Source organism: Bison bison, unplaced genomic scaffold (genome assembly GCF_000754665.1).
Source record: "Bison bison bison isolate TAMUID 2011002044 unplaced genomic scaffold, Bison_UMD1.0 scf7180017864519, whole genome shotgun sequence".
In the NCBI taxonomy this organism is placed as follows: Eukaryota; Metazoa; Chordata; class Mammalia; order Artiodactyla; family Bovidae; genus Bison; species Bison bison.
In genome coordinates, this window is record NW_011495072.1 from 11,927,962 (window position 1) to 11,952,436 (window position 24,475).

Genomic DNA, 24,475 nt, shown 5'->3' on the forward strand with positions numbered 1-24,475 from the left:
GACTCTTGAGAGTCCCTTGGACTGCAAGGAGATCCAACCAGTCCATTCTAAAGGAGATCAGTCCTGGGTGTTCTTTGGAAGGAATGATGCTGAAGCTGAAACTCCAGTACTTTGGCCACCTCATGTGAAGAGTTGACTCACTGGAAAAGACTCTGATGCTGGGAGGGATTGGGGGCAGGAGGAGAAGGGGACGAGAGAGGATGAGATGGCTGGACGGCATCACTGACTTGATGGACGTGAGTCTGGGTGAACTCTGGGAGTTGGTGATGGACAGGGAGGCCTGGCGTGCTGCGATTCATGGGGTCGCAAAGAGTCGGACACGACTGAGCGACTGAACTGAACTGAACTGATATTCATTATAAGAATTATGACCTTAAAGGTTTTACTGTGTTTGGGAAGGTTTGAAAGTGTTAAGAAGTATTAGTTAAAGGGCTTTTATATGTTTGCTGGGGAGACTATGAAGTTATATGAGATTTACAGCAAAAGCTTGAAGTATTTAACCATAATTCAAGCCTAAAGCAGTATTTTCTAGTATTCTACAGGCAAAGAGGAAGGCTTTTCTTAAGTAGCACTGAGACACTAAAACATTATGGTACTTCCCTATCTAAGCTTGCTTTATTCTTGGATACTTAAAACAAATAGAAAATCATAGACATTTTGCTTATTTTTGCCAAATTTGTGTCTTTCTCTTAAGAAATGAATGCTCATGGGATTTATGATGGAGCACACTGAACAGCTCCCCAGTACAAATCATTCTAGTCTTTTAACACCTTGGAAATGGCATTGTTTTATATGGCAGAAACTAATCACATGTGGCTTACTGAGCACTGGAAATGTGGCTCGCCTGAACTGGGATGTCCTGCAAGTATAAAATACATACCAGATTTCAAAGACTTAGTATAAAAAAAGAAATCTAAAATATCATTATTTTATTTGATTAGACATTTAAATGGTAACATTTTGGATATATCGAGTTAAAAAAATATATTTTAAAAATTAATTTCACCTGTTTAACTTTTTTTTTTTAATTTGGCTATTAGAAAATTTTAAGTAACACATGTGGCTTGCCTCTTATTTCTAACTAGACAGTACCACCTTAGAATCTGAGGATACCAAGCCAGTAAGTGCTAGCATCTCAAAAATAAATGATAAAGAGATAACTAGTATGTGGACACAGAGAAGGCAATGGCACCCCACTCCAGTACTCTTGCCTGGAAAATCCCATGGATGGAGGAGCCTGGTAGGCTGCAGTCCATGGGGTCGCCAAGAGTCGGACATGACTGAGCGACTTCACTTTCACTTTTCACTTTCATGCATTGGAGAAGGAAATGGCAAGCCAGTCCAGTGTTCTTGCCTGGAGAATCCCAGGGACGGGGAGCCTGGTAGGCTGCCGTCTATGGGGTCGCACAGTGTTGGACACAACTGAAGCAACTTAGCAGCAGCAGCAGCAGCAGTATGTGGACAGAGGTTAGGGGCATCCATGAAAAGTGATTTGGTTACAGGTAAAATGTGTTTGGAGTAGTCCAAGGAAATCACATCAACTAATATTACAGAACTAAAAAGGTATTTCCTCTAATTATTAATGGAAATTATTTAACCTTATAATCCATTTCTCTAGTACCCTAAATACGGATACATCCTAAGATTCAATTCTCTTACTTTTGCTCATGGTCTCTACACTCTTCCTCAGAGACCACGTTCATCATCAAAGTCTCATCTATCAGATCCGTTCTTCAATTTTCCCCAACTTTACTGAGATAAACTCACATATAACATTGTGTAACTTTTAAGGTTAACAAGGTATTGATCTGATACACATATATTGCACTATAATTATGACTGCAGTGTTAGTTAACACCTCCACCACTCCACATACCATTTCTTTTTTGGGGTGAGACCATGTAAGATCTATTCTCTCTGCAACTTTCAATTATATAGTATGGTATTTTTATCTATAATCACAATGCTGTGCATGAGATCCTCAGAACTTAGTCATCTTCGAACCGGAAGCTTGTACTCTTTGACCAACTTCTCCCTATTTCCTGCTAATCCACAGCAATCCTTCATTTTTCCACACATTCTCATCTCTCCTTGTACTTCTTTCAATTACACAATACAGGTTTAAGCAGCTACATGCCTTAAATTGAGATTAAATGCCCTAAAAACTGCTCTAGATGTCTCCACTTCTATGAGTTTTATTGTCATCTTAATCATTGTCTTCAGCTATTTTCTCTTTTCTCCGTTTCTAATCACTGCTGCTGCTGCTGTGGCTAAGTCACTTCAGTTGTGTCCGACTCTGTGGGACCCCATAGATGGCAGCCCACCAGGCTCCCCTGTCCCTGGGATTCTCCAGGCAAGAACACTGGACTGGGTTGCCATTTCCTTCTCCAATGCATGAAAGTGAAAAGTGAAAGGGAAGTTGCTCAGTTGTGTCCAACTCTAGCGACCCCAGGGACTGCAGCCCACCAGGCTCCTCCGTCCATGGGATTTTCCAGCCAAGAGTACTGGAGTGGGGTGCCACTGCCTTCTAATCACTAGGCAGTATCAATTGTTCTTCTTGGCGACTGCCACCATCTCAGATGGTAAAGCGTCTGCCTGCAATGCGGGAGACCTGGGTTTGATCCCTGAGTTGGGACGATCCCCTGGAGAAGGAAATGGCAACCCACTCCAGTACTCTTGCCTGGAAAATCCCATGGACTGAGGAGCCTGGCGGGCTACAGTCCATGGGGTCACAAAGAGTCGGACACGACTGAGTGACTTCACTTTCACTTTCACCATCACTACCAATGCCCTGATTCTTACTCTCTCTCACAGAATTACTACAATAATCTCCTATCTGGATTTCCTGCTCCCTACCTCTAACCCCTTTACATTCCCCAGTACGTTTTCCACATTGCAGTCAAGAGTCCTCTTCCTGAAGCACAGCCCTGTCACTTCAATACCCACTTCAAAATTCTCTCAAATTCTGTTACCTCAGAATAAAATCTAGATTCTATTACTCAAAATCCTCCATCAACTGGCCTTCACCCAATCTCTAAATTAATCTTCCACCAGTCCAAATGCTACCCAATTAATGACCTATTAATACCAATTACCCCAACTTTTCTCCTTTTTTTTCTTCTACATATGAAGTGAAATATATTTTAAATTTTAACATCAAAGAGGATGTGAAAATACTGATGGAAAAAATGAAAGGAGAACTAATAAAATAGTGTATGGTATCAGCAATGCCAAATGTATAATCAGAAGGGTTCTGGGGTTAACACTTCATAGAGGTGGTACTTACATGAATAAAAATTTATCCAGCTATACGTTTAGCAACAGCGCACTTTACACTAGCATTATACTTAGTGAAAACTTTAGGAACAAAAAATGACTTCCTTTCAGCGTTGTTCTAGTCCGTCCACAAAATGCTGACAGCTGCTGTTGGAGGAGGAAAACAAACTTTTCACCTTTAATGGCTTCCCACTGCTAGAGCATTTTAAAAAAATTTAGCTCCAACCTACCTTTTATAGCCTTCATCCCCCTATTCCTTGCAATAAATATTCTGTACTCAAACAAAAGGAATTATTCCCTCTTCCATAAATAATCACATACTTTGATGCCTCTGGGTCCTACTTCAGATTTCCCTGTCTGGCAAAAACCTACTACCTTTCAATGTTACCTTCTATTTAGAGTTTTCCCTAATGCAGTTCCAAAGAGGAAAAAATTTCTTTTTCTTCTCTTTTTCTGTGAAACTTCTTCATGCTGCTAATATAGTACTTAGTACCGGTATAACTGTCTCCTCCCACTGAACTGTAAATTCCAGGAGGTCAAGGAATATGAATACAGAAGGGGGAAATGTGCAATCAATGACAGGTTTTATTTTCTTGGGCTTCAAAATTACTGTGGACAGTGACTGCAGCCATGAAATTAAAAGACGCTCGCGCCTTGGAAGGAAAGCGATGACAAAACTAGACAGTATTAAAAAGCAGAGATGTCACTTTGCCAACAAAGGTCCATGGAGTCGAAACTAGGGCTTTTCCATTAGTCATGTAGGAATGTGAGAGTTGAACTACAAAGAAGGCTGAGCACTGAAGAATTGATGCTTTTGAACTGTGGTGCTGGAGAAGATGCTTGAGAGTCCCCTGGACTGCAAGGAGATCAAACAAATCAATCCTAAAGGAAATCAACCCTGAATACTCATAGGAAGGACTGATGCTGAAGCTAAAGCTCCAATACTTTGGCCACCTGATGCAAAGGGCTGACTCACTAGAAAAGACCCTGATGCTGGGAAAGACTGAATGCAAAAGGAGAAGAGGGTGGCATAGGATGAGATGGTTGGATAGCATCAATGGACATGAATGGACTCAATGGACATGAATTTGAGCAAATGCCAGGAGATAGTGAAGGAATGACAGGGAAGCCTGTGCTGCAGTCCATGGAGTCTCAAAGAGTCAGACACGACTTATTGACTGAACAACAAAAGGAATATACACCTAGAACAGTGGGTGGCACAGGTTACTCAATAAAAATTGGTTTAAATGAATACATGATTCTGCAAATATCCAAAAAGCAAAAAATTGTGTTACAAGATAAAGAAGTAACCAGAATGAAAAAAGCCATAAAGATAACAGATTAAAACAGAAAAACAAAAAAATATTTTCTATATGCCCGTGTGTGTGTGTATGTACGTGTGTGCATGCATGCTCAATTGTGTCCGACTCTTTGTGACACCGCAGACTGTAGCCCACCAGACTCCTCTGTCCATGGGATTTCCCAGGCAAGAATACTGGGTAATTGCCATTTCTTTCTCCAGGGGATTCTTCCTGATCCAGGGACTGAACCCAAGTCTCTTGCGTCTCCTGCACTGGCAGGCAAATTGTTTACCACGAGCGCCACCTGGGAAGCCCTATATTTGGGAAAAATAAGTTCTCAAGGAATTTATAAAACAAACCTGACTGGTTGTCTCTGGGAAAGGAGTCTGGGCTCTGGGTAGGGATGAAGATTAATTTTATATTACAATCTTTTCTATTATCAAAATTTTTTGCCACATCAAGGTATTTAAGAATGACTAAAAATACTAATTACAAAGATTATGAAGGATGAAGAAAAAGTTATGTCAATGTTAAGCATTTAAAAAATGGAAGCAACAAAATGACGAGTAATTAATAATATATCTGAAGGTATATAAGGACTAGAAGAAAAACATGAAAAGCAAAAAGCTTATAATTTAAGGTGTCAATTTTAATTTGTAAACAAATTACTTTGATCTGTAATTTTTCAAATTTCACATTCTCCAACATTTCCTCTAAAATATACAAAGTAAATTATAGACATTAGACTATTGTTTATAATAGGCTGTAGTGAATAAGGAAAAATAAAATATTATAAGTGGCTTCAACTTGCTTTACTTAGTTACTATATTTAGTTACTATCGTTCTGCTGTGTTTTTCAAATAAACTACATCAAATTTTTATTTAAAATCTTTTATCAGTGATAGCTTTGCTACGACTCCCCTACAGCAAAAAATGGCAAATGAGCAATACTAAGCACTATAAATTTTTACTGATATTATGTACAGGAATTAATTTTGTAAATAAACGCAGCCCTTTGCACTCGAAACATTAAATTTTTAAAAGGGGTTTTAATGTAGTCCCTAAAGGCTGATTCCTTCTCATGTTTTAGGTCTCAGCTCAAATGTTACCTACTCAGAGAAATAGGGCAAAGGCTAACAGACTTTTGCCAAGAGAATGTACTGGTCATAACAAACACCCTCTTCCAACAACAGAAAAGAAGACTTTACACATGGACATCACCAGATGGTCAATACCTAAATCAGACTGATTATATTCTTTGCAGCCAAAGATGGAGAAGCTCTATACAGTCAGCAAAAACAAGACCGGGAGCTGACTGTGGCTCAGATCATGAACTCCTGACTGCAAAATTCAGACTTAAATTGAAGAAAGTAGGGAAAACCACTACACCATCAAAAATGAAAGTGAAAGTGAAAGTCACTGAGTTGTGTCTGACTCTTTGCCACCCCATGGATTCCTCCATGGAATTCTCCAGGCCAGAATACTGGAGTGGGTAGCCTTTCCCTTCTCCAGAGGATATTCCCAACCCAAGAATCAAACCCAGGACTCCTGCATTGCAGGCAGATTCTTTACCAGCTGAGCCACAAGGGAAGCCCTCTAGACCATTCAGGTATGACCAAAATCAAATCCCTTACAATTATACGGTGGAAGTGACAAATAGATGTAAGGGAATAGATCTGATAGACAGAGCACTTGAAGAACTATGGACGGAGGTTCGCAACACTGTACAGGAGGTGGTGATCAAAACCATACTCAATAAAAAGAAATGCAAAAAAAAAAAAAAAAGAAATGCAAAAAGGCAAAACAGTTGTCTGAGGAGGCTTTGCAAAAAGCTGAGAAAAGAGAAGTGAAAGGCAAAGGAGAAAAGGAAAGATATATCCATCTGAATGCAGAGTTCTGAAGAATAGCAAGGAGAAATTAGAAAGCCTTCCTAAGTGACCAATGCAAAGAAATAAAGGAAAACAACAGAATGGGAAAGACTAGAGATCTCTTCAAGAAAATTAAAGATACTAAGGGAACATTTCATGCAAAGATGGGCACAATAAAGGACAGAAATGGTATGGACCTAACAGAAGCGGAAGATATTAAGAAGAGAAGGCACGAATACACAGAAAAACTATACAAAAAAGAGCTTCGTGACCCAGATAATCATGATGGTGTGGTCACTCACCTAGAGCCAGACATCCTGGAATGTGAAGTCAAGTGGGCCTTAGGAAGCATCACTATGAACAAAGCTAGTGGGGGTAATGGAATTCCAGTTGACCTATTTCAAATCCTAAAAGATGATGCTGTGAAAGTGCTGCACTCAATATGCCAGCAAATTTGGAAAACTCAGCAGTGGCTACAGGATTGGAAAAGGTCAGTTTTCATTCCAATCCCAAAGAAAGGAAATGCCAAGGAATGTTCAAACTACCACACAACTATATTTACCTCACATGCTAGGAAAGCAACGCTCAAAATTCTCCAAACTAGGCTTCAACTGTACGTAAACTGAGAACTTCCAGATGTTCAAGCTGGATTTAGAAAAGGCAGAGGAACCAGAGATCAAATTATCAACATCCACCAGATCATAAGAAAAAGCAAGAGAGTTCCAGAAAAACATCTACTTCTGCTTCACTGACTACGCTAAAGCCTTTGACAGTGTGGATCACAACAAATCGTGGAAAATTCTTAAACAGATGGGAATACCAGACCACCTGACCTGCCTTCTTAGAAATCTGTATGCAAATAAAGGGGCAACAGTTAGCAGCAGACATGGAACAATGGACTGGTTCCAAATTGAGAAAGGAATACGTCAAGGCTCTATATTGTCACCCTGCTTACTTAACTTCTATGCAGAGTACATCACATGAAATGCCAGTCTGGATGAAGCACAAGCTGGAATCAAGATTACAGGTAGAAATATCAATAACCTCAGAGATACAGATAACACCACCCTATGGCCAAAAGCAAAGAGGAACTAAAGAGCCTCTTGATAAAGGTGAAAGAAGAGAGTGAAAAAGCTGGTTTAAAACTCAACATTCAAAAAACTAAGATCATGGCATCTGCTCCCATCACTTCATGGCAAATACATGGGGAAACAATGGAAACAGTGACTGACTTTATTCTTTTGGGCTCTAAAATCACTGTGGATGGTGACTGCAGCCATGAAATTAAGACACTTGCTCCTTGGAAGAAAAGCTATGGCCAACCTAGACCACATATTAAAAAGCCAGAGACATTACATTACTTTGCTGACAAAGGTCCATCTAGTCAAAGCTATGGTTTTTCCAGTAGTCATGTATAGATGTGAGAGTTGGACTACAAAGAAGGCTGAGCGCCGAAGAATTGATGTTTTTGTACTGTGGTGTTGGAGAAGATTCTTGAGAATCCCTTGGACTACAAGGAGATCCAACCAGTCCATCCTAAAGGAAATCAGTCCTGAATATTCATTGGAAGGACTGATGCTGAAGCTGAAGCTCCAATACTTTGGCCACCTGATGTGAAGAACTGACTTGTTAGAAAAGACCCTGAAGCTGGGAAAGACTGAAGGCAGGAGGAGGAGGAGACCACAGAGGATGAGATGGTTGGATGGCATCACTGACTTGATGGACCTGAGTTTGAGCAAGCTCTGGAGTTGGTGATGGACAAGGAAGCCTGGCATGCTGCAGTCCACAGGGTTGCAAAGAGTCAGACATGACTGAGTATCTGAACTGAACAGAGAATCCTTTCCTGACCTATCTATCCAGAGCAGCCTCTTTCTATATATAGATATCAAGGACTGAAATAACCATGCTTATTCTTTGTTTACACACTTATTTTCTATTATTCACCACTTGAATAGAAGATTTCAGGAAGACAGGAAACTTATCTCCTTTCTATTGCTGTATTCCCACAGGAATTCAATATTTACTGAATAAATTGGGGGGCATTACAGAACTGATCTGTTCACTTTTTTTCCTGTTTATTTTTTAAAAATATTTATTTACTCAGCTTCATTGGGTCTTAGTTGCGGCCCATGGGCTTAGTTGCTCCCCAGGCATTGTAAGGCTGATTCTTAACCACTGGACACCAGGGAGGTCCCCCCTTCCCACCCCATCGCCACCCAACATTTTACTTTTAACAAGCATTATTACCCATTTCATTCTCCCAGGGACTGTTTGGAATTTAAATCTCTAGAAGACACAATAATGGACCTACCTTTAAGAAGCTTATTAAAAGAGTCACATCAGGCACCATTTGCAAAGTATAAATCACACATGCTACAGAAATATGAGACACGGGATTAAAATGAGAAGCTGCTACGGAGGTAATTGCCCCATTTGTGCTGAGTCTTGAAGGCTGGCTAACTTGGATAGTTGAAGAATAGGAGTAAGAGGAGCATTCTAGACAGAAGAACTGCCATCAAGATGTGGAGGCAGAAGATTTTGACAAGAGTCAACAGGATGGACTAGCCAAACATCAGTATTATATTAGGAAAAGTTGATAACAAAGTAGGCTGGAGCAGGTTATAAATCTTCAAATGCAGACTAAGTGTCTGAAAAGATCTTTAGGCACAAGTGCAGGGTATCTCTCTGCAGGTCTTTTTAAGCATGATCATAGCTCAATACTATTACAGGAAAACCAGTCTGGTCAGATGAACTGGAGTGAGAAAGAACAAGGCTTGGAGGCTCATATAGGCTACTGAAACAGACTGGGCAAAAAATAAGGCTCTGAACTGAAGTTTAAACATTATAGAAAGTCATAGGTCACACAGAAACTCTGCAGCCAAAAAGATCTGGATTGGAATACTAAGTCTATATTTAACAGATGTATAAGGTTTTTTTAAAAAAATGGCTTTATTATGATTTACATATCATATAACTCACCCAAAATATACAATTAAATGGCTTTCAGTATATTCAGAGCTGTATGCTTATCACTGTAATCAATTTTAGAACATCGCATTACTTCAAAAGGAAACACAGTTCCTTAGCCATAATTCCCACATCTCCCCAGCCTCCCTAGACATAAGCAACCACAAATCTACTTTCTACTAATCTCTATATATTTGCCTATTCTGGACATTTAATATGATTGGAGTCATATGGTTCTTTACGCCTGGCTTCTTTTCATTTGGCATAGTTTTCCAAGGATCATCAATACTGTAGCATGTATCAGTACTTCCTTCTTCTTATTGCCCAATAATATTCCATTATATGGACATACCACATGTTATTAATCCATTCACCAGTTGATGGGCATTTGGGCTGTTCTGACTTTTTGCGTATTTAGAATGCTGCTGCTATGATAATAGGTATATTAGCTTTAACATCTGTTAAAGAGATAATAATTCTTATTAAGTTTTAATGTTTATAAAGAATAGTGCCGGGCACAGAGTAATGTTGAAAAAACATTAATTCCCTTCTTCCTACTTTGCAGGTAAATTGAAAGTTACTTATCTTTCTACCCTCATCAAACTGTACTACCCTGCTACTGCTACTGCTGCTGCTGCTGCTAAGTCGCTTCAGTTGTGTCCGACTCTGTGCCACCCCATAGACGGCAGCCCACCAGGCTCCCCCGTCCCTGGGATTCTCCAGGCAAGAACACTGGACTGGCTTGCCATTTCCTTCTCCAATGCATGAAAGTGAAAAGTGAAAGTGAAGTCGCTCAGTCATGTCTGACTGTTAGCCACCGCATGGACTGCAACCTCCCAGGCTCCTCCATCCATGGGGTTTTCCAGGCAAGAGTACTGGAATGGGGTGCCACTGCCTTTTCCGATACTACCCTAAGCCGAGCAAAACCTTTTCCCAGTCAAATATGATTCTCCTACCTCTGAAGAGATGTCCTCATTTCTTTCAGACTCCATCTTCTTTAGCTAACAGAATTCAGGGGCTCCCACTTCTCTACTCACTAAATGTTGAATGAATATTATCCTTTTAGTTACGATCCTGTTTACACAGGACTTCCCTGGTGGCTCAGACGGTAAAGCATCTGTCTACAATGCGGGAAACCCAGGTTTGAGCCCTGGGTTGGGAAGATCCCCTGGAGAAGGAAATGGCAACCCACTCCAGTACTTTTGCCTGGAAAACCCCATGGACAGAGGAGCCTGGTAGGCTACAGTCTATGGCATCGCAAAGAGTCGGACACGACTGAGCGACTTCACTTTCACTTTCCTGTTTACACTACAATTTCAAAAACTATTTTTTTGAATCTTTATAACACTTTTCTTCCGTTCATCATCCCCTCTTCTTTATCTTACACTCCATGTTTATATCCTGGTGCTACCTCAAGTTAACAGCACAAGATGGAAATTTTGTTATCTGTAAACATTCCCTCTTGCCTCGTTTCCATGCTATCAACACTAATGTTACTAACATTAACCTTTTTTTTCCTGACAAATGCTGATGTTAAGGACCGTCTTGGAAATTATTTATACAACACAATTCATTACCTATTTTCATATATATATATATTTAAATACGATTGTGATTTTAAAACATTATCAACTCTTAAAAGTGACCCATATAAATTTTGAAAAACAAAATGGTAACCTTATAATTGTGTGTAAGTCACTCAGTTGTATACGAATCTCTGCGACCCCATGGACTGTCCATGGAATTCTCCAGGCAAGAATACAGAAGTGGGTTGCCATTTCCTTCTCCAAACCTTATAATTATCCAATTTAAAAAAATGTTATAACTTTTTTCCCCCTTTCTATTTATACACTTGTTTCTAGTACCTGATATGTTAAGGAATACGACAGCTATCGATTTGGAGTTTTAATTTTACACAAGAAACTCTATAACCCCCAGAATTTTATTAACTCAGTCATTATTTCTGTTCTTGCTCAACAAGCCAGAACCAGAAATACTAATTAGATGTTATACCCCTTTCCACTACTGGGCCATAATTACTTTGAACCCAGCAAGGCCAAACAATGATGGTTCTTCCTGTCTGGCCGTTTCATTCTCTCTCTAAGGTCGCAGACACAGGTTTGGAGTGATATTTACGAAAGTTGTAGACGACACGGCAGAATGGCAGAGTGTCAGTCACCAGTAAGTGGTGAAGCCCTAGATGAAAGGCGTGGCTCCGAGAGTGTAGAGAGGTTGAAGGTGCAACTTTGCCCCGAGATACACTCATTCCCGTGGTCCCTTCTCAAGAACTCTTGAGAAAGTGGGTTCTTCTAGAAAGAAAGAAGGGTCTGTTTTTTTTAAAGGACAGGCATGGCAAAGTACAGGTGTAAAATTCTCCCGGATACTAAGACGAATGAGCAGAAACACGCAGTCTTCGGAAACTCAAGTGTGGGGAGACGCGGGGGGACGGGATAAGGGAACACAGTGCTCAGATTGTCTCGGGTGGAGAGACATCGCCTACTGGTGGGGCCCAGGCAGGGGTGCGGCCGAGATCCGCGCAGGGGCCCCGGGCGGAAAAGCTGGGCCGGGGGCCGCTCATCCAGGACGGGACGTCGCTGTCAGGGCCCGGCCGAGCAGAGCCCAGACGGTGGCGGACGCCGGCATTCAGGCCTCGTCCTCCCGCTCCCAGCCCATCTCTGGCGCCGCCAGAACGCCAGAGGGCTGGGAAGGAAAGAGGAAGAAATCCTAACAGGAACCTGGGAGCCAAAGCAACAAGTGCCCACCGCGGCTCTCCAAGACACTGCTGGTCTGGGAAAGGAAAGCAGGGCCCGGAGCCACGGCATGCTGGCCTTCCCTTTCTCAGCCTCTGCCCCACCGAACTCACTCTGCCACACGACGCTCTTCAGCCCCCTTTCCGTCACCGGCGGCGCCATCTTCCCAAACGCTGTGGAGGAGCAGCCACCGCCTCCCACTCGCAACCTACTTCTCTGTGAGAGGGAGTTCTGGAGGGCCCCGCCCTTCGCTGCGGGGACAGCCCCGCCCACACCCACGGGTCACGCCCACAAGTAACGTCACGAGCTTCTCATGGGATTCCCGCCCAACCCCGGACTGAGGCTGCGCAGTGTGGGTGAATTCTCCGTGGGCAATTGCGCGCCCCCTAGCGGGAGGCTCTCAGCCGAATCTCGGCGTCCTGGGATGTCAGAAAGTGAAACCGTACCAATGGATTGTGAGCTAACACCGCCTAAGAAACTCGAATTCACGCATAGGATTCATGAAAAAGAGAGGGGTTCTTCGGTTTACAAAAGAATTCTTCACTTTGAGAAGCTATTTATAATAGACTTCACTCAGTCAGCTACCGAATAGAAAATTTAGCCTCCAAAAAGTTTATTCACTTTTCAAGGACATAATAATTATGTAGAACCATGAGGTGCAGCCCACTGTGCCCAGAACTGTGTAGGACGTTCAGGCAAGGCAAAGAAAGGAGAGACCCACTTCTGAAGAAAAATCTAATTAGCTCAGTTCCTGGCATGCTTGAAGGCAGTCAAATATTGGTTGAAATAGTGAATGCCATAATGATGACAATATACATAAATGAACCAATAAAACAATACTTAGTCAACAAACATTAATTCATGTGGAAGGGACTATCAGTGCTTTCGATTTAAAAGAGGGCAATTATTGCTGATTCACAAAGGAGATGATCTGAGCTCAGGAAAGTTTAGGCAGAGATCTGTTTCTTGAGACGGTCATTTTGAGACTTGAAATCAAGGTAATCAATCATAGGGGAATTCCTTGGAGGTTCAGTGCTTAGGATTCCAGCACTTTCACTGATGAGTGGGTGGGTTCAATCACTCATCCGCGGAACTAAAATCCCACAAGCCCTGAGACCAACAACAAACAAGTTATCAATCATGAATTAAAACAGTTTAGTTTCTGAGACCCTCAACTGTAACATAAACAGCATATACACTAGCAAAAAGCAGACTTTCTCACAACTGATTTGCAAAGAACAAATGGTCTTATTTCGAGTTGGTCACATAGGGAAGTGGAAATGGTTAGTTACTACAAGTAATAATATTGGCTAACATTTACTGTGGATGTAGTATATGCTAGGCAGCATGCTAAATGAATTATCTCACTGATCCTCAAAGCAGTCCTCACAGTCAAGGAACCTGAGGCTTAGTGAAACTAAATAACTTGCCAAGGATGCACAGGAGTGGTGCAGTGGGAAGGAGAATAAGGTTTGAGTTACACAGATAAGGCAGGCTGTGAGATGACTTGCAATTTTTGCTCTTTAGGAGAAGGAAAATGAAGAATAAAAACAACCATAAAATGGGTTCAAGTAAAAACCTATGGCATGAATGACTTTCCATTATAGACTTGATTGGGCTCTGGGGCTCTGGCCTCTTTCAAATCTCCTTTAAATAGACTTAGCTGCTCAAAATTTTAAACAAATGCATATATTATATTTCTCTACCTTTTCAATTTTAAATCAGATTCTGCTCTGTATAGCAGGGTTGAGCCCCCAGCCAAAAAAAAAAAAAAGACATGTTACAGACTCACACTTCTAAAATGAAGCTCCTTGTCCTCAAGGGTCAAACCGAGACAGAGGAATGAGGTGGGTGAAAGTGTCTTGAGAAAAATGACCACGTGCCAAGGGTAACACAGAAAGCACCTTCTGGGTTGGAAGTTTGACTTGGGTCACATGGGGTATAGCTGTGATTCATGCTCCTGAAGGCCAGATTCCAAGGTGGCAATGCGTGGAGCAAATGTGGGCATTAGGAGCATGTAGACATGTGTCCACAAACCCTGGATTGGCCTCTTATTAGTAGCATGACTTAAAACACTTCAGTGTCATTGCATTTATATGTTGAAGGTGAGTATAGTATCTCAAACCTCACAACAACCCAACAAGATGATAATCTTTATAGCAATTTTACAGATGTGAAAACTGAGATTCAGAGGGAGACATTAAATTACGTAAGATCTCAAGACGGCTCCCAAACCACTGGCTTTTCCATCATACTACGTTGCCTAACCTCACTTGCCCTCCTAGTTTCACATAACCTCTTTGAGCTGTCTCTCTAGTCTCCTCTAGTTGGTTTACCTAAAAAGATTGAACGAAAAATTTGAATTCCCTGAACAGGATATAGCAGAGTGGAAGACAGAATCCACCAATGCTAATCAGAGATGAAAAATCTGCATTGCATAATTTGTAGAGCAGATACACAGTTGAAATAATTGAGACTGAATGTAAAAGCTCTTGAGTTAAGGCAGATCACTCACTCACCATCCTATATCCAGGTCTTCTTTTCTAATAATTTATCAATTAATCATGATAACCCAGATAGATATTTTCCATAAAAATATCATAGATTAGCAGGTCTGATCAATGCTACATACATACTTGGCCCCCTGATAATCTGTGTTTCAACTGGTTAGCTGTGAGAACATGGATGAATTCCTTGACTTTTCTGGGTCTCATTTTTGTTATATATATATAAAGGAATATTATCATTTAGCTCAGAAAGTTGTGATGAGAATGAGTATAGGAAAAGCACTTAAAAGCATGTAGTATGTGTGACATCCATGTTTTGGTTTTACATTCACCCAATATGGATCACATTGTCTTCTGTGGAATTCTGACCAAAGCAGCCCAGAATTAGATGCCTAGCTAAGTAGACAGCCATTTCATTTTTTCTGTATTCTGGTATTTGTAGGGTATGAGTGCACTGGTCCCAGCAGCCCCCTAGTGTCCTGGACCAGGGATCCTGGCCTTCCATTTGGCTTTTGCCCTTGGCTCTTTGCCTGTTCCAGTCAGCCATGGACACAACTCTTATCAGAGGGCACACATAAGACAACCACTATAGCTACATAGCTATTGGTTTTATAGCCAGTCAAATAATATCCTTGCTTTGCTTCCACCTCTTTTCAGTAAAAGTCTCCCCCTCCCACCAACCCCTGCCCCCTGCTCCTGTCAGTAGAGTATTCCTAATCATCTCGGTTTTGGTGCTGCTGAATTCAAATCAATTTTTGCTCAAATAAACTCTTAAAATTTTTAACATGCCTCAGTTTATCTTTTAACATGTTTCAGCTTCCCATCGCTGAAATTTTGCTTCAAGGAAGAATGGGGCCAACGCAAGTCTTTTAAGGTTCCCAAACTTGGCCACCAGGCAGAAACACTTTGTGAGTTTGTTAAAAGTATAGATTCCCAGGTCTGCTCCCAAACCTGCTGAGTTAGAATCTCCAGGGGATGATACCAGGAAGTTTGTATTAAATAATGAGCTCCCCAGCTGATATCAATGCACCTAGTCTGACTCCTGTTCACCCACTAGTGCTTAGGAACAAAAGTGAACTAAATTTGGTCCTCTTCTGTGTGTACTGTCTGACTCAGTGATTTCTATTTTTCTGGAATCTAAGTTCTTTGACTTGCCTTCTTTTCAAGTGCAAATGCTCTTGAGTATCTCATCAGTGGCACATTTGTATCTCAGTCTCACACAGAAAGGGAAAGCAGACACAGAAAAGGAAGTTTGCTGTTCCCTCCCAGTGTACCTCAAGCCTAATTCCATGCTCCAATTCCCTCTGGGCAGAGTTCCATGGTTGTTCCTAACTACAGACAGTCTTAGTTCCACAGCTAGGCTTCTGGGGAGCAAACACTTTAGTTACATGTGTTACACAAGTCCAGCTTGCACTATCTTTTAATAAGGTTTCTGGCACTCAAAGCACAATTTTTTTTTTAGGTACAACAGAGTTATCATTGTCTTTTCTCTCGGAAAAAAAAAAAAAAAATTACAGTGTGAGTGAGCAATAGAGCCAACAAGATCAATGGTCCTTCCCTCCAAAGATGCATGTATGTCAGTCTGCCACAGTTTGGGGCTCTGGCTCTGAGTATCCCTCCATCTGAAGTCTTTGCTCATTCAAAAGCATGACTACAGTCATTCCAGTAACAGGCTAGCAACTCTGCTTTCCCAGACACTCACACAGAGGTGTCAACACATGATGCTTTCTCTCACTTGGGAAAGCCTGCAAGTGGCTCGGCTTCCTCCTAACTTTAGATGAGGGTGTTATTTCAACTACAGGTGGCCCTGGCAGCTGCTGCTATCCAACCTCAGCCGAAGTCCTTGTCGAGTTTTGTTCTGGATGAGTGCAGTCAATGTGTGGTGGCTTGATTTTGACTTCTCTGGGAGTGGATGCTTCCAACTCTTGAATAGCTAGAGAGCTGCATGGCAAGTGCTGGGTCGTTGAAACACTTATGAAGTGGGTGTGTTGTAGTATGTACTATGTCTGGGTGTAAGAAATCTCCAAGAATTTCTGCTATGCAGATCTTTCATATCTCCAGGACTTTCCCCGTGTGCTGGCTCATTCTGGCAGCCTTCCACAAGACTTTCTGGATTAATTTCTCCCCTGAGTCTTCTCTGCAGCAGATCTTGAACTCCTTGCCATTGAGGACACACCTGACCTTGAACTCAGGAAGTGGAGTCAGAGCAGTTCTTCTAAAGGCCAAAGGAGCTTGTCCTAGCCTAGAGGAATTTTGTATTCTAATAGACTTTTTCCAGCTCTAATCACACTAACAATTAAGGAACCTCTGCAAAAGATATGGGAAGAAATTTTTAAAGCAAAAAAAAAAACAAAAACAAAAAAAACACTTTGCCTTTGAATTATAACATTTCAATTTAAATTACTCACTAGACAAGTCTCTGTTTTTATCCGTGGTTTACTGTGTCATTCCACATTTCTCTTCCCTCTGTAAATCACTAAAAAGGCAAGGAAGGGAGGAAGCCACAAAATGCATTAGTATGCAGACATTTTCTTAAGTTAAAAAGCCCTCAGATGTCACTGAGGTTCAGATTAGCGTTTCGATTTGAAATGCTATTTTTGCAGCACTTCCCAGCAAGTAAGCAGAAAAGTAAGATAAACTGAACCGTTCAAAGGGCAAGAAGAAACTGACCATCAGGGTCTAACTAACCAGGATGTTCTCTCTGCTGCTTTGTGAAATGAATCCTCCCCAAGAGTCTCTTGGAGCTCAGACTACTGACCCAAGACAAAGGACTTTCCTCTCCACCCCCAAGACTTTTATTTACTGAGCCTACTTTGAGCCTGTCATTGGGTCTAACAATTTATATCTCCTTTAATCTTCATAACATCTTATGAGAAGTTTGTTCCAATTTTCAGATGAGGAAACCTGTACTTAGAATTGAAGCACCTTACCTAAGGGAAAGGGACAGTGGCAGGATTTGAACCCAGATCTGTCTCTTAAAAAATCCATTCATGCTGTTGAAAAGCTTTAGGATAACCCAAGAGTTAAGTAAGACCAAAAGCCTTAGACCAACAAGATTCCCAAGGTTTCCCTTAGCGTATCTAGAGGCCCCATGCCAGCTAGGGACCTACTCTGACTAGTCCTGTGTATAGAGAGGAGAAATGCTGAAATTGGACAGCAATTTAGAATTTCTCCCTTAATACAGTGAATTATATATGATGTAGAGACCCCCAAATAATCATTTTTGATAGTCTTGCAGAATTTCTACAACAATCTCTTAAAGAAAAGGTCAGATCTCTTCAGGTGGAAGACTGAAACTCGCTAAGAAAGGAGAAGTAATAATCAAGGCCAGCCCAGAGGGACATAGGAAGTGGACAGCAGTGACCTAGAGCAGTGCTTCTCAAACTTGGAGAGTGTCAGAATCACATAGGAACCTGATAGAAACACAGGGGCCCACTTCAGCAGGCATGGATCCCTACAGCCTTTGCTAGCTCTCCAAGAGATTTTGATACACACCAAAGTTTGAGCACTACTACCCAACCAGTAACCTGCAAACTTTAATATGCATGTGAATGAATCACCTGGGGATTTAGTAACTCTGTGTGGGGCCTAAAATTATACATTTTGAACAAGGTTTCTGGTGATCTCAAATAGCAAGGTCTTAAGAAAGACGGTTTTCAAGCATTTTTTAAAAAGTATCATCTCTTTAACAAAATCTTAGGGAAGACCAATATATAATACACCACTCTTCACCTCCTAGGGATCCCCAAGGATCCCCATTCTACTACCCCTCTGGGGCTCAGGAGAAATATTGAATTAAAACCACCATAATACTGGAAAGATATTCCAAGAATGTAGACTCAGGCCCATGTACATTTTCCTGAAGACCAGAGCTTATGGGCATTAGTACTTTGGGAGTTTTTTTCAAGTAATTATAATTTAGAACTTTCCTCATAATTTATTTTTAATAAGCCAGGTCTGTTTCCCTGTAATCACTGGAAATAGAAACCCTTTAAAATTAATAGGGATTATTCTTATTTCAGAACTGCTGGTGGGGCTCCCCCGGTGCCTCAGCAATAAAGAATCCTCCTGCCAATGCAAGAGATGCAGGTTCAGTCCCTGGGTCGGTAAGATCCCCTGGAGAAGGGAATGGCAATCCACTCCAATATTCTTGTCCAGGAAATCCCATGGACAGAGGAGTCTGGTGGGCTACCTACAGTCCATGGGGTCGCAAAGAGTTGGACATGACTTAGTTACCTAGACAACACCACCAGGTGGGGCAAGAATTAGAAAACATGTGTCTTCTGTGCTCAGAGAAGAAATGGACTGGGAGAGGAAACAGAGAACCGGCAGCAAAGAGAAGCATATGTCCTACCGGTGGCAGGAAGTGTTGGAAGGGAGCTGGCCCAGGCTGGAAGGCTATCCAGTGGGGTTTGCTCAAAGGAAGGCTTCATTTTCTCTTAAATCCTCTGAAGTCAGCCATGTCTGACTATGTGTGTGTGGTGTGTGTGTTTACATGTCCGGTCTGTATTTTGGGTTTTATAATATTCCCTAGGGGTATTCCCAAGGCCTCAAATCAAGCAATCCTCCTAGAAGATGGTGGCAAAGATTCCTCTTGAAGCACCATATGCTACTCACGGGGTCAGCACACACAGCTCTGTGATCATCTCTACAGCCCCAAGCCAAGAATAGCCCCCATGGGGCCCCCAGAATAGCCTAGATGGGATCAGTCCTGAGCACATCTGAGTGGCAGTGAGGGTTACCTTTACTCCAGGTGCCCTTTCAGCACCCGTTTACCTCTGCTGGCCACGTCCACCCATGCAAACTGGAAGCAGGCATCTTAGGACTCTGCAGGCCGTTAACAGATTCTAACACCTGACTGCCAGAAGTGTGGTCAGACCAGCAGCATCAGTGTCACCAGCTTCACCTGGACCTTGTTAGAAGTGCAAAGTCTTAGATCTTTCCTACACCTACGAAATCAGAATCTGCTTTAATAAGGCCCCAGGTGATTTCTATGCACAATAAGCTTTGAGAAGCTCTGCTCTAAAGCAGCAGTTCTCAGCCGTGGCTACACCTTACAATCACCTAAGAAGCTTTTCCCCGGTGGCTCAGATGGTAAAGAATCTTCCTGCAATGTAGGAGATCTAGGTTTGATCCCTGGGTCGAGAAGATCTCCAGGAAGATCCTGAGAAGGCAATGACTACCCACTCCAGTAATCTTGCCTGGGAAATCCCATGGACAGAAGAGCCTGGTGGGCTACAGTCCATGGGGTCGCAAAGAGTCGGACATGACTTACTGACTGAAAATCAACAACAAATCGATTAGTTTTAAGCTCTCTGGGTGACACAATGTACAGCAGGGCTAGGAACCACTCTCTCAAGTGAGGCATGAATCAGTTGCTTCTCTGAAGCATGTTTTTATTTTCCTGGAAGACTGAAACAATTTCAGAATCCAGTGGAGTTCCTCTCCACTGGTGGAATCTGAGGGGAGGCAATGTAAGAGGGGAGAAAAAGTTATGCAAGAGGAGAGCAGGGACCCTTTAAACCACAGAAAGAAAGCATTTGCCTTTATAATTGAAGAGTCAGCTTTGATTCGGACTTCATTAAGTCACCCTAAAGAACAACAATGAAGAATGAAGAGGCGGAGCCAAAGCAAAAACAGCACCCAGTTGTGATGAGACTGGTGATGGAAGTAAAGTCCGATACTGTAAAGAGCAATATTGCATAGGAACCTGGAATGTTAGGTCCATGAATCAAGGTAAATTGGAAGTGATCAAACAGGAGATGGCAAGAGTGAACACCGACATTTTAGGAATCAGTGAATTAAAATGGACTGAAATGGGTGAATTTAATCCAGAAGACCATTATATCTACTACTATGGGCAAGAATCCCTTAGAAGAAATGGAGTAGCCATCATAGTCAACAAAAGAGTCTGAAATGCAGTATTTGGGTGCAATCTCAAAAACAACAGAAGGATTGCTTTTTGTTTCTGAGGCAAACCATTCAATGCCACAGTAATCCAAGTCTATGCCCCAACCACTAATGCTGAAGAAGCTGAATGGTTTATGAAGTCCTATAAGGCCTTCTAGAACTGAAGCCTAAAATAGATGTCCTTTTCATTATAGGGGACTGGAATACAAAAGTAGGAAGTCAAGAAATACCTGGAGTAACAGGCAAGTTTGGCCTTGGAGTACAGAACGAAGCAGAGCAAAGGCTAATAGAGTTTTACCAAGAGAATGCACTGGTCATAACAAATACCTTCTTCCAATAGCACAAAAGAAGACTCTACACATGGACATCTCCAGATGGTCAGTATCTGGATTGATTATATTCTTTGCAACCAAAGATGGAGAAGCACTATACAGTCAGTAAAAACAAGACTGGGAGCTGACTGTGGCTCAGATCATGAACATCTGATTGACAAATTCAGACTTAAATTGAAGAAAGTAGGGAAAAACATTAGACCATTTAGACTTAAATTAAATAAAGTAGGGAAAACCACTAGACCATTGATTACCTAAATAATCCCTTATGAATATACAGTGGAAGTGGCAAATAGATTCAAGAGATTAGATCTGATAGACAGAATGCCTGAAGAACTATGGACAGAGGTTCATGACATTGTACAGGAGGCAGCGATCAAGACATCTCCAAGAAAAAGAAATGCAAAAAGGCAAAATGGTTGTCTGAGGAGGCCTTACAAATAGCTGAGAAAGGAAGAGAAGTGAAAGGCAAAGGAGAAAAGGAAATATATACCCATTTAAATGCAGAGTTCCAAAGAATAGCAGGGAGAGATAAGAAAGACTTCCTCAGTGATCAGTGCAAGGAAATAGAGGAAAACAATAGAATGGGAAAGACGAAAGATCTCTTCAAGAAAATTAGAGATACCAAGTGAACATTTCATGCAAAGATGGGCTCAATAAAGGACAGAAATGGTATGGACCTAACAGAAGCAGAAGATATTAAGAAGAGGTGACAAGAATACATAGAACTATACAAAAAAGATCTTTATGACCCAGATAATCACGATGGTGTGATCACTCACCTAAAGCCAGACATCCTGGAATGCAAAGTCAGGTGGGCCTTAGGAAGCATCACTACGAACAAAGCTAGTGGAGGTGATGGAGTTCCAATTGACCTATTTCAAATCCTAAAAGATGATGCTGTGAAAGTGCTGCACTCAATATGCCAGCAAATTTGGAAATCTCAGCAGTGGCCACAGGACTGAAAAAGGTCAGTTTTCATTCCAATCCCAAATAAAGGAAATGCCAAAGAATGCTCAAACTACTACACAATTGCACTCATCTCACACGCTAGTAAAGTAATGCTCAAAATTCTCCAAGCCAGGCTTCAACAGTACTTGGACGGTGAACTTCCAGATGTTCAAGCTGGATTTAGAAAAGGCAGAGGAACCAGAGATCAAATTACCAACATCTATGGGATCATCAAAAAAGCAAGAGAGTTCCAGAAAAACATCTACTTCTGCTTTATTGACTATGCCAAAGCCTTTGACTGTGTGGATCACAACAAACTGTGGAAAATTCTGAAAGAGATGGGAATACCAGACCACTTGACCTGCCTCCTGAGAAATCTGTATGCAGGTCAAGAAGCAACAGTTAGAAATGGACATGGAACAGCAGACTGGTTCCAAATCAGGAAAGGAGTACGTCAAGGCTGTATATTGTCAGCCTGCTTATTTAACTTATATGCAGAGTACATCATGAGAACTGCTGGACTGGATGAAGCACAGTCTTGAATCAAGATTGCTGGGAGAGATATCAGTAACCTCAGAGATACAGATGACACCACACTTATGGCAGAAAGTGAAGAAGAACTAAAGAGCCTCTTGATGGACACAAAAAGGAGAGTGAAGAAGTTGGCTTAAAACTCAACATTCAGAAAACTTAAGATCATGGCAACTGGTCCCATCACTTCATGGCAAATAGATGGGGAAACAATGGAAGCAGTTTGAGACTTTATTTTCTTGGGCTCCAAAATCACTGCAGACGGTGACTGCAGCCATGAAATTAAGACACTTGCTCCTTGGAAAAAAAGCTATGGCCAACCTACACTGCATATTAAAATGCAGAGACGTTACTTTGCTGACAAAGGTTCATCTAGTCAAAGCTATGGTTTTTCCAGTAGTCATATATGGATGTGAGAGTTGGACTATAAAGAAAGCTGAGAGCCGAAGAATTGATGCTTTTGTACTGTAGTGTTGGAGAAGACTCTTGAGAGTCCCTTGGACAGCAAGGGAATCCAACCAGTCATTCCTAAGGGAAATCAGTCCTGAATATTCACTGGAAGGACTGATGCTGAAGCTGAAACTGCAATACTTTGGCCACCTGATGTGAAGAAGTGACTCATTTGAAAAGACCCTGATGCTGGGAATGATTGAAGGCTGGAGGAGAAAGGGACGACAGAGGATGAGACGGTTGGATGGCATCAATGACTCAATGGACATGAGTTTGGGTAAGCTGTGGGAGTTGTTGATGAAGAGGGAAGCCTAGCGTGCTGCAGTCCATGGGGTTGCAAAAGGTCAGACATGACTGAGCGACCAAACTGAACTGAACTGAACTGAAAATTTAACAAAAAATTTCTTTCTAGTTTATCCATGAGAAAAATGACTTACCCATTCCAAGTGTACTTCCAGAGCAGGTTACTGTAATAAATAAAAACACAAGCGTTTAAAACAGATTCATTGACGTATTTGAGATACAATTTAAGAAAGAATAATAGGAAGTGAGTGAAGAATGAATAAGAACCAACTTGTGTAATAAGAGAAGGAGACAACTGCTAACACTGTTAACTTGGATAAGTCATTTCACTTTTCTGTGCTTCACTTTGTTAGGTGGCAAGAATAAGAATGCCAACCTCATAGGGTTGTTATAAGTATCAGTCAAGCTAATGCACATTTAGCACCAGCTAAAGCCCTTAGAATAGTGGCTAGCACACTACACTCAAAAAATATTAATCATTGTTATCATTTACAATATCATCCTAATTATAAGATTAAGGCATCACTAATATTGGGGAAAGAAAAACAAAAAACTAAAGCAACAATCTTCCCCCAAATGCATGGTTTTTATCAAGGAGCCAGAGCAAAGATAGATTCCCTAACCTGAGTCTGGACACCCAACCCTTACTAAAGGGCAAAGACTATAGGCTTGAGATGGCACCCCACCAAAGGATATCAGAGTTCCAACTAACAAACCATCAGAGAGAGTGTCTCTCTAAAAGTTAAATTGTGAGTATGAATTAGGAGAAGAAGCAAAGACTTCACTCACTCACTTACTGGCTGTATTATCATAGAGAAACACATAAACTCTTATTCATTCTTTTTTTTTTTTTAACTTAAAATATATAGGGCAACAGTTATATGCAAAGTACTGAGAGTCTAAGAGATTGCCATTTAGCAGAAATTACAGACATTCAACTCACAGAAATATGGTGTGGTGCCAATAATGTGTGCTGTGGAGTTATAAAGGAAAGAGAGAGATGAACTCAGCCTATGAGAACTGGAGAAGACTTCACAGAGGAGGGGGAGTTTGGGCTGGTGGAGTTCCCTTGGTTGGGGGAGGGGCAGAATTCCAGGCAAAGCGAGGAGTGCTGCATTAGCCCAGAAGCACGATGTGGCATAGTATGCATGTGTGGTAAGGGCAGAGGGGTGTGAATGACTCCATAGGACTAGAGAATAGAGTCTTCTCAGTAAGGATGTTGGGGAATGAGCCGAGAACTGTACTGTCCAATAGAGTAGCCACTCACCATATGTAGCTATGAGCACTCCAAATGTGGCTGGTCTAAACTGATATGTGCTGTCTTAAACA

General features: G+C 41.5%; 2 protein-coding genes across 3 annotated transcripts in view; both read right to left on the minus strand.

Annotated features, from left to right (window-relative positions):
* STXBP3 (syntaxin binding protein 3) overlaps nt 1-12,422 on the minus strand; it is a 54,458-nt gene extending 42,036 nt beyond the window's left edge. The window contains exon 1 of one of the 2 annotated variants that reach the window (XM_010830934.1): nt 12,276-12,422. In XM_010830934.1, the coding sequence (XP_010829236.1) occupies nt 12,276-12,324 (49 nt within the window). In that variant the 5' untranslated portion in view covers nt 12,325-12,422. The remainder of the gene's footprint in view (nt 1-12,275) is intronic. The other variant, XM_010830935.1, reaches the window with a different exon arrangement.
* Nucleotides 12,423-17,113: 4,691 nt separating this feature from the next.
* FNDC7 (fibronectin type III domain containing 7) overlaps nt 17,114-24,475 on the minus strand; it is a 31,871-nt gene continuing 24,509 nt past the window's right edge. Inside the window, exons 11-12 of the mRNA XM_010831031.1 lie at nt 23,281-23,310; nt 17,114-17,145 (exon numbers count right to left, since the gene is read on the minus strand). Of these exons, the coding sequence (XP_010829333.1) occupies nt 17,114-17,145; nt 23,281-23,310 (62 nt within the window). The remainder of the gene's footprint in view (nt 17,146-23,280; nt 23,311-24,475) is intronic.